Source organism: Zosterops lateralis (assembly GCF_965231275.1).
Source record: "Zosterops lateralis genome assembly, chromosome: 6".
Lineage (NCBI taxonomy): Eukaryota > Metazoa > Chordata > Aves > Passeriformes > Zosteropidae > Zosterops > Zosterops lateralis.
Window position 1 is genome coordinate 52,271,478 of NC_139761.1, and position 13,792 is coordinate 52,285,269.

Below are 13,792 nucleotides of genomic sequence, written 5' to 3' on the forward strand. Positions count from 1 at the left end.
GCTAAGCAATCAACATATTTTACAATAAATGAAGCAAAGCACACACACTTTGGGATGGTGTTACTTTACAAGAAAAGCCACTGTTTGGCAGTATTAGGCCAATTACAACCAACTAAGACAAGACAGAGACAATTTCAAGTCACATAGTCCTTCCTGACACGTTGGGGTTACCCTCACTTGAACCTCACCAGGTTTCATCATAAAATAACTGAAATAAAAGATGGATTAATTTTTTCATGGTTCCACCTAGGCATAACTCAAAAAAGTGTATTTTGAAAGAGTTTTCACTGCAAAAAGAGCTCTATTTGGAAATTACATGAGCAGAAATCCATTATGAGTATGTAATGCATAAAGAGGCCTAAATGCCTTCCACTGCTGCTGCAGTTAAACAGTGTTACCTGTTCTGATCTTGCAACTTCATATTTCCCCTTTATACAAAATACAGCAGATTTTGCCTCTTTATATCAAATAGAGCAGATTTTGCAGCCTTTAAAATTTGGTAGCCTTTTATTCCATATGCAGTTTATGCTTAATTAGGTATAAAAGACTTCACTGCCAGATTAATATTGAAAAGTATTTCAGGAAAAATTATAAACATCCTTTACACACAGAGGAAACATATTCACTGAAACTAAGAGTGACCAGGCTACCTGGAAAGTCTAACAATAAAGAAACAACAGAATTCATATGGAACACTGAACTAGTACCAAATCAGAGAGAGAAGTCCCTAGTCACCTTAGCCAGAAAAGCAGTGTACAAACCCATTTTACCTGGAGACAGAGCAATGGTAGGGCTGACAGTGAGGGTATTACTGCCATTCATTTTGCAGTGGACGGATATCACATTCAGTAAGGCTTGTAGGTATTTCTCCTGTTCTATACTGCTTGAAGATTCTAGAGAAGCGGGAGCTGGAGTCACAAGAAGAATGGATTGCATTAAAAAGGAAAAATACAGTTTGTAAATACACAGAATAAAAAGCTTACTGTGTAAAACAGAGCATTGGAAATGCCCTAGTTTGTCTGCCAAAGGTTCAAAAAGCCTTTCCTTTGATAACAAGGTGTTCATCACCTGGCTGCACAGCAGGATCCAGCAATGTTCTCTTGCATTCTACACAAAGCTAAACTTCTGAAATTTTTACCTCATGGTCACTACTCAAAACATTCATCACTAGCCATTACATGATCAGCACAAACTGAGTGAAGATAATGCAGCTTTCCCTTCACTCTCCAAACAAAAAATAACATTTCTAAGTTTGTGCTACTTGTCAGCAATCTGTGCAGAGAACAGACAGAAAATCATACTCAACCAGCTCCTCCTCATTACTTGAAAGGAAGGTTACTTACCTGTACTTGGAGGTTCCTTGGGATACAGTGCCCATTAAAAAAGTTAAGAAACCATTAACAGAACACAGAACCAAGGGAAAACCCCAGCAAAAATAAGAAAAACAAATAATCCCAACCAGAAAAACTCCACCCATTGTGTCCAGGTACAAGGACTTAAGGAAAGGAGATGAAGCTCAGGTCCTGGGCCATAGCACGATGACAAAACAGTGTTCAGTATCAATGAGTCTGTTTATTTGTTTTCAAATGACAAACAGAATTTTTCGAATTCCATTTATTGCAGCCATCTTTGGACTTACTATAGGGCAAGAGTTTCAGAGCTGCTTAAACCATTTTCTCCAATGATGATCCAATCAGATTCTATGCTGGAGACTAACAGACAGTAAGCTAATTAGCTGGAGGTGGCAAAAGAAATTTCAAGATAGAAATTAGTATCTGAATTGAAAGTACAATTAGGAAGTGATGACGTTTCCTGTAGGAAACATCATGCTGTTTCTGTCTGACCAAGTAGAAAAAGCCTGAGCAGGAACATTATTTTCTCTTCTACTTCTAAGCAGGATTCACACATCCTGAAATCCACTGGAATGATTTCTGGGTCCCCTAGCCCTTGAAATAATACTAGGTCAATTTAGGTCTTAACAATTTAGGTAAATTAAAAGAAATGAACTGTCCAAATGAAAAGATAATATCTATGCCACTTGCACTTTAAAAGTTTTATTCTGTGAAGAGCATTGTGTGTGTTTTAGAAAACAGTTTGACTTACATTGAAGTCTGTCATTGAACTGAGCAGATATCAGAATTAAAGGACTGAGGGCAAAAATGTCCTTGTGATGGATTAGAGATGAAAAATTTGCCCCTTCATCCTTACCACAACTCATCCCATCACAGCAGCATAGAGGGGTATCTCAAAGCATTGCCCCCTACCAGCGCAGGTGAAGTGGGATTTCTATGGAATGACCACCTTTCAAGTGCTGTAGCACATGTGAAGGTCACCACAGCAACATGGATTTAAACAAAAGATGGGGATGGTGATCCCAGTAGCAATTTTATCCCATTTAATTTTGATTTTATGTCAGGAGAGAAATGCATTGCTTAGTCCTGCAATGCTAATATGTGCTTTATATGCCTGTCACAGGCTGCTCCTAATACAAGTCCTATTACAATCAATAATTCAGCCTGAACCAAGATAACTGCTCTCTGGGATAGTGTTACTACATCCAAGAAACAGAAATGCTCTTTCTACAGGGTAGCTGACCAATAAATGCTAATTTAGGTGTAGAATGTCATATTTAGAATGACAGTCCTCTGCCACAAAATTCCCAGAGAGGTCAAAGTAATTCAGAAACCAACTTGCAGGTTTCAAAGGAACTTTTCAAAAGACCTATATACTCCATCTCATGTTTGAACATCTGTTAATAATAATTTTTTTTGGACAGACGTTAGAAAACACAATTCTGTTGCACATGCACTTTGGTTCCACACAGAAATTAAGTACTGTGCATGATTTCTCTAAAAATATGTTCTGTGCTTCTTATATAACATATTGACCTCCAACTATGCTTTGAAAACTTGCGTAACACACCACGTAACAGGAAATCACAAAAATGTTCCTTAAGTTCCAGCAGGCCCTCCTTGTTTCTCTGTATCAATCCAGAACTGACCAATAAAAACCTACTCCTATGAAGTCTCTTCTTAGAAAAGAATGAATGTGTCAACTTGAATTTAACTTCAGATTATCTTTGTCCTCTTGGTTTGCTTCACAATGCGTTTTTCATTACTTTCCTTCACTGCACACAAGTCCTGCTGAGGCAGCTGTGTGTAACAACCTCTGTTGATCAGGTTTGTTTCAACAAGCTTCAACTTCATTGAGAGTAAGATAAACACCCTATAAATACTCTCCATTTTCCTTGCTGTACCTTCCTGAGGGAAGTCTCCCTTTTCTTCACACTTTAAAAGAAACAGTAACTCCAGAAGCAAGTATCTGTCAGACACGGTTATTGTCAATCTGTTTATCTACTCCATAATATTCTGGTGGAGATATGACAATGGCAATATAAAAGGTTATATAAAACTAAGGAAAGAAACCATCAGAAAACTACTACAGAAAACATCAAAGTGTCTTCACATAATTTTGAGACTGTTCCTGCAGATGTTTTTTCAATTTATTCTCTATTTGTACCAGGTTAAAGATGCCTCATCTGTGTTTCAGCCAGGACAATCAGTACTAAATCAGCTGAAGACTAACATTTGAATTGCCATGCCTGGGATTCACACCATAAACATGTGGAAGAACTGGTGCAGCCATTAGCTTTGGCAGCTGCTGTGTCAACTATTGGTAGTACTTCACTGATTCATTTTATTATCCTTTCAACAAAAACACATTATATAAATTTCAATTCATTGCCTTCCCTGCTCATCATTCCAACTAAAAAATGCTCCCATAAAACATTAAAGAGATACATTCAATCAATGTTATAGAAATGAATATTCAGTAGATAATTAGTGATTCCCAAATTAGCCTTAACAGCCAGTCCAGACACTAACATTAAAAACATTTTTCTAATATCTTTGAAATAATGAGATTTCAAAGGTGCATTTGATACACACAAAACCTCATTATGTTTGATATGAATTGTTCTTAAAAAGAAGGAAAAACATGGCCTTCATAAAGGTATTCTGTGAAGGAAAAGTTATGGAGGACTATGTAAAAAATATTTGAATCATGTAATCTTCAAATTACTTTTATGATACTTGTACATAAAGTGTACATTATCCTTCTTAAAGGTTTTGAAAAATTCCATAGAACACACTTGCATAGTCAAAACTTTTAGTTGCATTTTAGCCATTACTGGGGAGACACACAAACATAAAAAGGACAACAGAATTTCTTTGCTACCTTGGTGAGTTTCTGCTGCTGCAATGCAGCCTCACATCTCCTTTTCGTCCAAAAAGAAAAATTATGGCCTAATTCTGGAATAACTTGTAAACAACTATCAGTTTGATTAAAGAAAATACTGAGTCATTCCTGGCATGAGATTAACTCTGAAAAAGTTATCAGCATGAGATGGAAATCCAGGCAGTCAGAAGTATCCTAAACACTGCCTGTGAATGATGGAAGTCAACGAATGTTTATTTCCAAAATTAATGTCACCCTAACATTAAATTCTTCCAAAAAACAAACTATTCTGATAAATCTTGTGTTGGACCAATCTCTGTCCAAATTATTCATTCACATTTTTGGAACTGCTTTCATACCATTCAGGATTTTGACATAGAGTAACTAATAATATCAGATAACCACTTACATCCTGAGACTTCTGATTCAATCAAATCACTGATTTTCCTCTAGCAAAATATTCCTTCTACAGAAAGCCTGGCTGCACCAACTCACCCGTGGGATGTGTGTTTTGGGATTTGAAGAGGCCCACCACGCTTTTCCCATGGAAGCCCCCAGACCTCAACAGCAGGGTGCTGTTTTTAGTGTTCTTCCAGCAGACCACGGGCAGGCGATTGTGGCGGTAACAACGAGCCACCCTCTGCAGGCTGCTGTCCTGCACAGACTGAGGCACCACCAGCAGCCCAGGATAACTGCATTGACACCAAAGAGAAAAATAAAAATAAAAACTGAATAATTAAAATTGCTTTCAAAATGCTGAGAAATGGAAAAAAAAACCCTTCCTGAAATTACAAGCTGAAAACACATTTTAATGAAATATACCTTAACTGCTAGAATTGCTTTTATTTTTTTAAGTAATTTTTAGTCCAAGCCTAGCAAATGCATTAATTTAAGCAAGCTGCAGTTTAAATACAAAATTTTCATCATTCAATTTCTAAGGCTAACATTGCTAATCACTTTCCATTTAAGGTTACATTTTATTTGGTAGGATATTTCTCTTAGCATCTCCCCTATCTGTCACTATAATGAAGCTGTATTTTTAAGCATGACAGATAACAGAATTTGAGGTATGCAAATGATGCAGTAGTTCTGTTTTGACAATTGTATATGAAATATGAGAATTGAAAGGAAAGAATGTTAGATTGCCTAAAGTGTCACAATGAAAACAATAGTCTTTGGTTTACGGGAAAATACATTTAAATTTTACAGTCAGAGTCCTCAGAATAGAGTGTTTGACAGTGCAATTTTGTGTTCTGTTTAAAACCCTGCAATACACAGAGAGATTAGGAAATTCACTGACATAACACCATTAAAGATAGAAAACACAGCAAGATGGTAGTTTTGAAGAATTCAAGCAATATGAAATATCATTTTCTATCTCCTCCAAAAAATCAAAAATCAACTTAAGTGCCAATTTCATCTGTTAAGAAGAAACTAAGATGAAGAACAAGAAACTGCTTACTAAATAACTTTTATTCCCTCTACAATATACACTATTTCTGCAAATTGAGTTCTTGGACATTTATTCAATTGCCCTCAGACAAAATAAATGTAAATGGTATTTACAGTCTACACATCAACCACAGTAATATAGCAGTAGGTAAGTATTTATACCCTGAGATTTGTGATTCTTTCAGATATTAATTACATTTTCAAAAAAAGCCTAGAGAATACTAAAAACTTGTGGTTTTAGGGGAGGAGAGGGTTGTCTGCATAATGTCCAAAGCATAATGAAAACGCACAGATTTCATGCCTTCATCTGCACTGTATTCCATGGTGACTAAAAAAAACCAGTACTCTAGACAAGTCAGAAAACAAGAAAGGATCGAGTATTTTTCTTCTGTGCCCTTCTTCCTGGCAATTCCATTGTCCATAATGAAAGCAATGACCAGCCTAAACCGGCTCTAGAGAATGCAAATGTGTTCTGATATGACTCATGCAGATAGGCTTTGTATTAAAAGGAGTTTTTGTGGGCAGTGTCAGTAAACTACATCAGCTTTCACAACAGAAAAAAAAAAAGAGTATCACTGATGTGCTAAAACACAGCATGTGACTTTCAGCACATGACAAACTTTTATAGTAAATACTTTCATGAAGTCAACTGTCACACATACTTTTTAATTCGAAGAAAACAGTTATTTATAATGGCTTCTGAAGCTTGCTTTTTATTTAGGAACAGAAGAAATTTTAAATGCAAATATGTTAATGCAGCTATACATACACGTGTCTCTAGTTTCAGCTACTTCAGTTAATTGGTAAACTCACCTCCTGCAAAGGGAATACATCCTGTTCAGTGCAGTTATTCTTAAGTATTCTGTTTTTGAGCGAGAAGAATTAGTGCTGATGGTGCCCAGCCCCAAACGCTGATAGTCCCTGAAACAGGCTCTTTCTACTAATTGCTCCATGGTTGATTTTTCTGATGCTTTCAGGGTACCACTGGTGTGCATCTCGCTGTCATCTGAAACTAAAGGGAAAAATCTTACTAGGGAGGCCAGCAGTTACACAGCAAACAGCTACTTTCTTCCAAACAAGTTTGTCCTGCTCTCAGAGATGAATGCCAAGATCCAGGACATGCAAACCACAGTTTACTGAATTTATAAACACTAAAATAGCATTTTAGTAAGCAAACCTGACTACAGCACCAAGTTACCTACTGTGCTTGTGACTGGTATGGCTGACATCTCTCTAGCTAAAATATTGGAGAAAGTTATCTCACATTCATTTGAACTGAAGACAGATAATCTTTCTTTATCAATTTACAAATTCTTTACAGATTCATTACTCATTCAAGATAAAAATAAACCACACAACTTTTTTAAAAACTATCTTCAGAAGAGGTAACAATCTTTTTAAGGCTTGGCTCAGCCTAAGAAGTGTTGCGGTGTTGCAATTTCACAGAAGATGACTGTTGGGTTCTGAATGTCTCAGTTTCAATGCCAGGCAGCAGCTTTCTCCAGCCATGCATATCAGCTGCCCTTTCCAAAGCAGAAAAAACTTCAATCATGAGAGATAAAAAACTATGTCACAAGTTCAAACTACTATGAAATTCAAGTCAAGCAAGGTCTTTGTACAAAACCTGCCACCTGCCTATTAGTGACACTTTCAACCATTTCCAAATACTTCTGAGAGGAGATTTACTGCTCACAGCATGTATCAGTTACTTGCTACCACCTCAAGCATTGAAATATGTGCATATGAGAAGCATTTCTTCATGGATGAGGCACTGAAAAGTATATGAGGATTTAAACTTAAAACAGGACTTCATAAAACTGGAATTTAAACTTATTTAGAAAATAAACATCATGCTATAATTAACACTTTACTGGCAGTAGACAACACTCAGAATTTACAGGAGTAGTACCTCTACGATTTTTGTTCTGTGCGTTTTAGCATAAAAGCTAAACGAAAAATTTTCTTTGCCCTTTCAGTTAAAGAAAAAAAAAATTCTCTATTTGATCTAAATAATAAAGTTGGAACACTCTGCATCTCTCCTTTTTCCTATTTCTTCATATTTGTCATGGTAGAAAGAAGTCACACATCTGAAGTATGAACTGCACTAATGGGAAACAAATTTAAATTAGTTTTAGAAATAATTTTTTGGGTCACACAAAAATTTGGTATTTAACAGGTTTAAATGGAAAGCTATAACTGACTCAAGAGGAGGGCGCATTTTGTGAAATATTTTTTCCTAAATGGATTTTTCTCCTATGAAAGCAGGCACATTGGTGATCAGACTTTGCAAAACACTCTCCTGTGCATAAAAAGCTAAACATCAGAGCTCCTATCCATGTCCTTAAGCTGAAGAGGGAGATGAAGATATTTTGCTGTCTCAAGTTTAACATGATTTATTTGATTTTGAAAAAAGAAGGAATAAGCCCTCTTGTTTTACTGTTCTTGAGATATGACTATTTTTAAAAGGTTTCACAGTTTCTTGGTTTATTGAACACACCTATATGACCACTATAAGAAATAGAATTTACTAATGATTGAGAGATTCTAAACTCTGAAAACAAAGAGATGAGGAGGAATTTGAGGAAAATTAGATGTTCATTGGCAGCAACTAATAACTACAGTACTGTGCCCAGTTTTCAAAATCATATTGCAAGTTATATGTTTTCTACCTAAAGAAGCCTGAGAAAAGAGCAATGAAAATTATTAGATGGCCATCAAGACTAATAACCAAAGAACTGAACTGCATAGATTCAACCTTCAGAAGACAACGGAAACATTTTATAATAGATCATAAATACAGAAAAATATTACACGAGGGGAATCATCTCTTCTGTATGTATATGGTGGCAGAGTAAGAAATGACGGGCTTAAATTGCAGCAAGATAATGTTTTGTTCTGAATCTCAGAAAATTGCTTGTTTTCTCCAGCATTAAGGATGGTTTAAGTATTAGTATGAGCTGCTTAGAGTTGTGGAACCTTCACCTTTGAAAACTTTTAAGAAGAAGTTAGGCAAACACCTATGAGGAACAGATGAATTATGTTGATCTTGCCTTGGGACAGAGAGTTGGACTACTCCTTCCAGCCCTATCTTTAACATTTCTTTTTTAAAATAGTACATCACCTGCTGTAGGCAGTTCATTGTTGGCAGAGTTGCATAGTTTCCTATACTTCAGTTTTTGAGACTTGCAAACAAGTCAAAAACAAAGCCAAAGTTACAGCAGTCAGTATAAAAGGAATTGCAGTGATTACTGCCTGTGGCTCTCTGCACTCTGTCTGAAGCAGAGTCACTGCTGTTGACAGCTCCCTGTCTCTGATGTGCCAGTGCTGCATGGAGAGCAAAGCAAACTCAGCCTTTGGTCACCTTAACACGTCCCCAGCCAAGACACCTGGAAAGCAGCAGGCCTAAAGACTCACAAGTTATCATTTTATATTTTTTTTTTAGGGAAGGAAAAAAGTGACCATCACTAAACTTAGACAGCACCTGTGTTCATGGAAGAATACTGTTGTTTTGTATATCAGCAATGCAAAAACTCTTCAAACTTCTTCATCATCAAGAGACTATGAATACACAGATACAACTGTGCTTGGCGTCTCTGAGTGAAGGACACAAAATCACCCCTAAATCACCTGGGTACAGCCTGCAGAATTGTTTCTGACCCAAAGAACATGTAACATCAGAACACATGCTAACTCAGCACTTCAAGATGATGCTGGAAACTCAATTAAGAACGTGATTTTTCAGCACTCTAAAGACACTCTGTGCTTTCCAAACCTTTCTTTTTGCCTATTTCTCATCGCTTTATCTGGAGTGAAAGAAGAGAAACAGTATTATAAGCTTGCCTGGAATGGCTTTCTTCCATTTCAGAGAGAACAGAGGCTTCAGTCCTGCTTTAGACCAACTTTCATACATCTGCTCCTAAGTCACATGAGTTGCCTTGCTCAGTGAGCAAATATTCAACAGGAGAATTCAGCTTCTTTGATGTTTGGAAGAAATTATCAATGTTTGAAGAACACTTCATTATCTGAGATGCCTAAGTTTTTTTTTTTAAGAAAGAATGCTTTGACAAAACAACACCTGTTTATGTACAGGAGAATCTGGTTCCCTCTAGTGGTTTATTAGAAATTAGCAATGGTCCAGATAAGGACGTACAGGCAGCAGAATATGGGAGGTAAAGAGGCTTTTTGGGGAAAGTCAAAGCCCACACCATCACACAAACTTCACAAAGTGCCAAACCCCTTTCTACCTTCCACCCCAAAATAATTTCAACCAAAAATATGGCAAGTGGTATTTTCAGCAGTAATGAGCTCTGGTGCTTTCAGAAATCATTGGTCGTTTCCACATTCACCAAGGTCTCCAATTTGCTCATTCTTGCACCTCACCAGTTACTGCTTTCTCATCACAGAGTAGCTGCAGATGCCAGATGTCTAGAGATAAATGGAAGCTGCAGCATGCTTCTGTGCTGTTTCACCCCCACCAGCATGATGTAAAAATGATCTAAAAGATATCATACCTAAATATTTTGATAGTTAAAAAATAATCTAGTACTTTACTGCACCCCTGAAGTAAGTCAACTTCCTCTTCTCATTGCAAAAGAAAACATTCACTAAATGTACAGATTTGAAACTCTTCTCTTTCCTGTCTAGGAAAACCCTTCAATTTCTTGTTGAAGGTATTTCTCATTCAATATACCAGAATGGAAGCATAATAGGATAGATTTATTAACCAACATGGATAAAAAAGTCACACTCTTACCAGAGATATCATCTTCTTCATTCCAGCCAGGTCGATTCCCTCTTTCCTCCACTATTGTGCCCGTTTTCTTCTTCAGTAAGTACTGGCGCCCAATTGTCATCTTCCCAGCACGTTTTGCTCCCTTCACAATGCTTTTGGAGAAGGTACTATAAATCCAAACCAACAAAAGTATTTGGAAATATTCATCTGATTCTGCCTGATAGCATTTACAGATCTCTATGACGAATACAAGTAAAATGGATTTAATAATTTTTTTCTTAATATAAACAATTACAAACTTCAGAAAAATTGCTTCCTAGATTAATTTTTAAACAAAAATTGTATTACTTGGAGATATAAATTTATGTCTTGTTTTCTACTGGTAATGAATAAGCAGATATCATGTCTCTTTACGTTTTTTTATTTTGCTAGTAATGCGATAAATCTAGAAAGTTGCCAAAGTAAAGGCAGGAAAGACAGAAATTACCTTTAAGTTTCAGGATTTGATGACTATCTTGGGATTCTGTTTCCTGTGTCAACAATGCACTAATCAACAGAGAATCACAGGACCTACCACTCTGGAATAGACTAATGATGCAGCTGGTCCAGTAAAAATTAACATGTAACATAAAACTCAAAAGAGCACCCAAAGCTCAAACTCTAAATTAAAAACAAGTAGGGCAAATGCACAGGGTAAAATTAATCCTAATCCAAACCAGGCTATAAGTGGCTAGGCTACTAATTATAAAGCAATACACAATTAATCTTATTTCCATGCTGAGCTTGCATACCTCAAGATGCTACTTCTATTTTGTGTTTCAAAATGTAATAAAGATGCTCATTCAAATCTACTGCAGCCAGAAGTTTAGATAAATAATAAAATTCCTATCCCAAATAAACATCTGTATCCTACTAATCTCTTACTCAGCAAATACAAAGAAATGCAAAATAGCAATCACTTATTTTGACATGATCTCCACTTGCGCAGAGCTTTCAGGTTGTTCAGTGCATTTGAATAGCACAAAACATGAACATCAGTAAAAAAAGAAATGTACCGGAATGAAGTGTTCTTTTCTTTCTGTTTTGGTAGAATTATCTGTGGTGCTGTTTGCCCAGCTGCAAAGGCGAAAGTGCTGAAGATGGACTGAGGATAACGGAACTTCATCAACTGTTTCTTAAATATTTCCACCACTTCAGGACTCACTTCTTCATCAAATGCTACTTTAATTAACTGTGTATTAAAGACATGACATGTTAGAAACTGGAAAACAACCTGAGAAATTCAGAAATTGGAAGATTCCAAAATATAGTAGCAAAATTCCCATACTTTCACAGCATTACGCCCTTCAGAAAATACAGATATATGTACATATGTCTCATTTATTTTGACTATTACACACTTGAAGGATTTTTTATTTCCTATTTTAAATTTATGTCCTAATACTAAGGTATCTTCACTAGGAGCATCTGGAATTCTCATAAGATCAAATACAAAATATTTTGGTAAATCCAAGTTGTAGTGCTGGCACTAAGACACCTACAACAGTTCAAATTCTGGTCACATGGGACAGCTTAGCTGGGAAATAGTCTGCCAGCTCTGCCCCTACACTGGGAACTGAGGTTGGTAATGCACTTCAAAGACTCAGCAAGCCAGCAATTTCAGCATTCATATGTCACAACTGTTATACTTCTATTACTGAGATGTTCCAATTTTGGCCTCACCTTGCAAAGTATAGAAAACTGCTAGTAACAAAAATGTGATAGTGAAATCTGCTCCTTAAAAAGGAAATAACCTTTGTTATTCAACACTGATCCATCCACTTGACTAAAAATGCTTTTTTGAAAGGTTCTGGGGAAAAGAAAAAAATCCCATCCAATCATCCTCTGCTGAAAGGAAGTCAACAATTCGGGGAAAACAAATAAGAGACAGAAAATACGGAATCCATAAAAAGGCCCCAAAGAACTCTAAGAATGTGGAGAAAGCAAACAAAGAAACATCCTAGAGCTCTATTTCTGAGCGCATACCTAGACACCTTTTAAATTCCTTTGCTTGCCATCTAGGAGGTGGATTTCATCCTTGCTTTTCCAATTTCACTTGTTTTGTAAATACTTTCCAAATGACTAATGGCTCTGTTGTTCTAGGACCTCCTTGAAAGGAGCTCTTCAGTCTTTTGGGGTTACACTGATCTGAAGTTTTAAAGATAACAGACAGCATAGCTGCACACAAACCCATCTGAAAATCATAATTAATCAACAAAGGGGAGGGGCTATTTCATCCTGTATTGAACCCTGGCTGTTACATAGGGGACAAGGAATAAACTGTTTGTGGATTGTTTTTGTTTTCATAACCTAACACAAAACTATGCTAAACAAAAGCAAAGATGATGTTTGACCCGAATCCAGCTCTGAGCTGGAGTCTGTATTTATCACATCATTGAAGCATGCTAAGTATTCTGGTAAAAAGATTTCTGAAAAATAAAAGTCCTCTCAGAACTCCACAAGAACAACTTTTTTTTGCTTGTTTTACTCATTTACATTCCTAATTTTTTGCTTTTGAAGATGATATTGAAGGATGAATAGCTAAATAATGTTCATTATTGTAAGGAACTAGTAAAATGCTATTTTGTTTTCAAATGTTGGAGTTATTGCTCTCAATGAAAATATGCTTCTGCAGTCAGTCAGCCCAGCAAAGTACTTCATATCTTAAGCACTGCAGTATACTTTCAGTCCATGGTATAAAATTCTTTGCTTGCAGTTTTTGATCTATTAGGGTTTGACCACAGTTAAGATCAAAACCAAGAAGGAAAATTCAGGAAAGACTTCAGGATTCCTAATTTTTACAAGTCCATCTCTACCAATTGCCCTGCAATATACACTTTTATTGAACACATTGATGGGGATCCTACAGAAAATTCCAAGATCTGTGCCTGTCATATAGAGACTCATTGGTTCCACCCTAAAGATTCCTGGAAGTGCAGCCTCCATGTGTGACATCCCATGACTTTCTGCCATGGATTTTAACAGAAAGCTGGTGAAGTAACAAACCTCGAGAAGAGGCAATACTCAGAGCTTTTCCATATTGATTCCATGTAGCTGGAGGAGAAAGAAAGCAGGTTCTCACTAGCCTCCTTAGGCCTCTACTTACATAAAGGGATTCTGGACCCAAACCAGCCCTTTTTTGGTTCCAAAATAGGTGAGGAAAGAGCAGTGAAAGAAATCCAATGTGAAAATAGCAACCCTCTGTAAATACCAAGTGGGCCAAGAAATGCCAGGGTTTCTATGAGTTCTGCCTTGTCTATTGACCTTACAGGGCAGAAAACAGGACTCCTCACGAATACCAGGGCAAAGTGCTGCTCGTAAATATCTTGAGCT

General features: G+C 36.6%; 1 protein-coding gene across 3 annotated transcripts in view; it reads right to left on the reverse strand.

Annotated features, from left to right (window-relative positions):
* The window catches only part of SBF2 (SET binding factor 2), a 235,288-nt gene that overhangs the window by 30,386 nt on the left and 191,110 nt on the right, over nucleotides 1–13,792 (reverse strand). For all 3 annotated transcript variants that reach the window (XM_083863029.1, XM_083863028.1, XM_083863027.1), the window contains exons 24-28: nucleotides 11,476–11,651; nucleotides 10,442–10,587; nucleotides 6,502–6,700; nucleotides 4,732–4,928; nucleotides 771–908 (exon numbers count right to left, since the gene is read on the reverse strand). In XM_083863029.1, coding sequence (XP_083719155.1) covers nucleotides 771–908; nucleotides 4,732–4,928; nucleotides 6,502–6,700; nucleotides 10,442–10,587; nucleotides 11,476–11,651 — 856 coding nt within the window. The remainder of the gene's footprint in view (nucleotides 1–770; nucleotides 909–4,731; nucleotides 4,929–6,501; nucleotides 6,701–10,441; nucleotides 10,588–11,475; nucleotides 11,652–13,792) is intronic.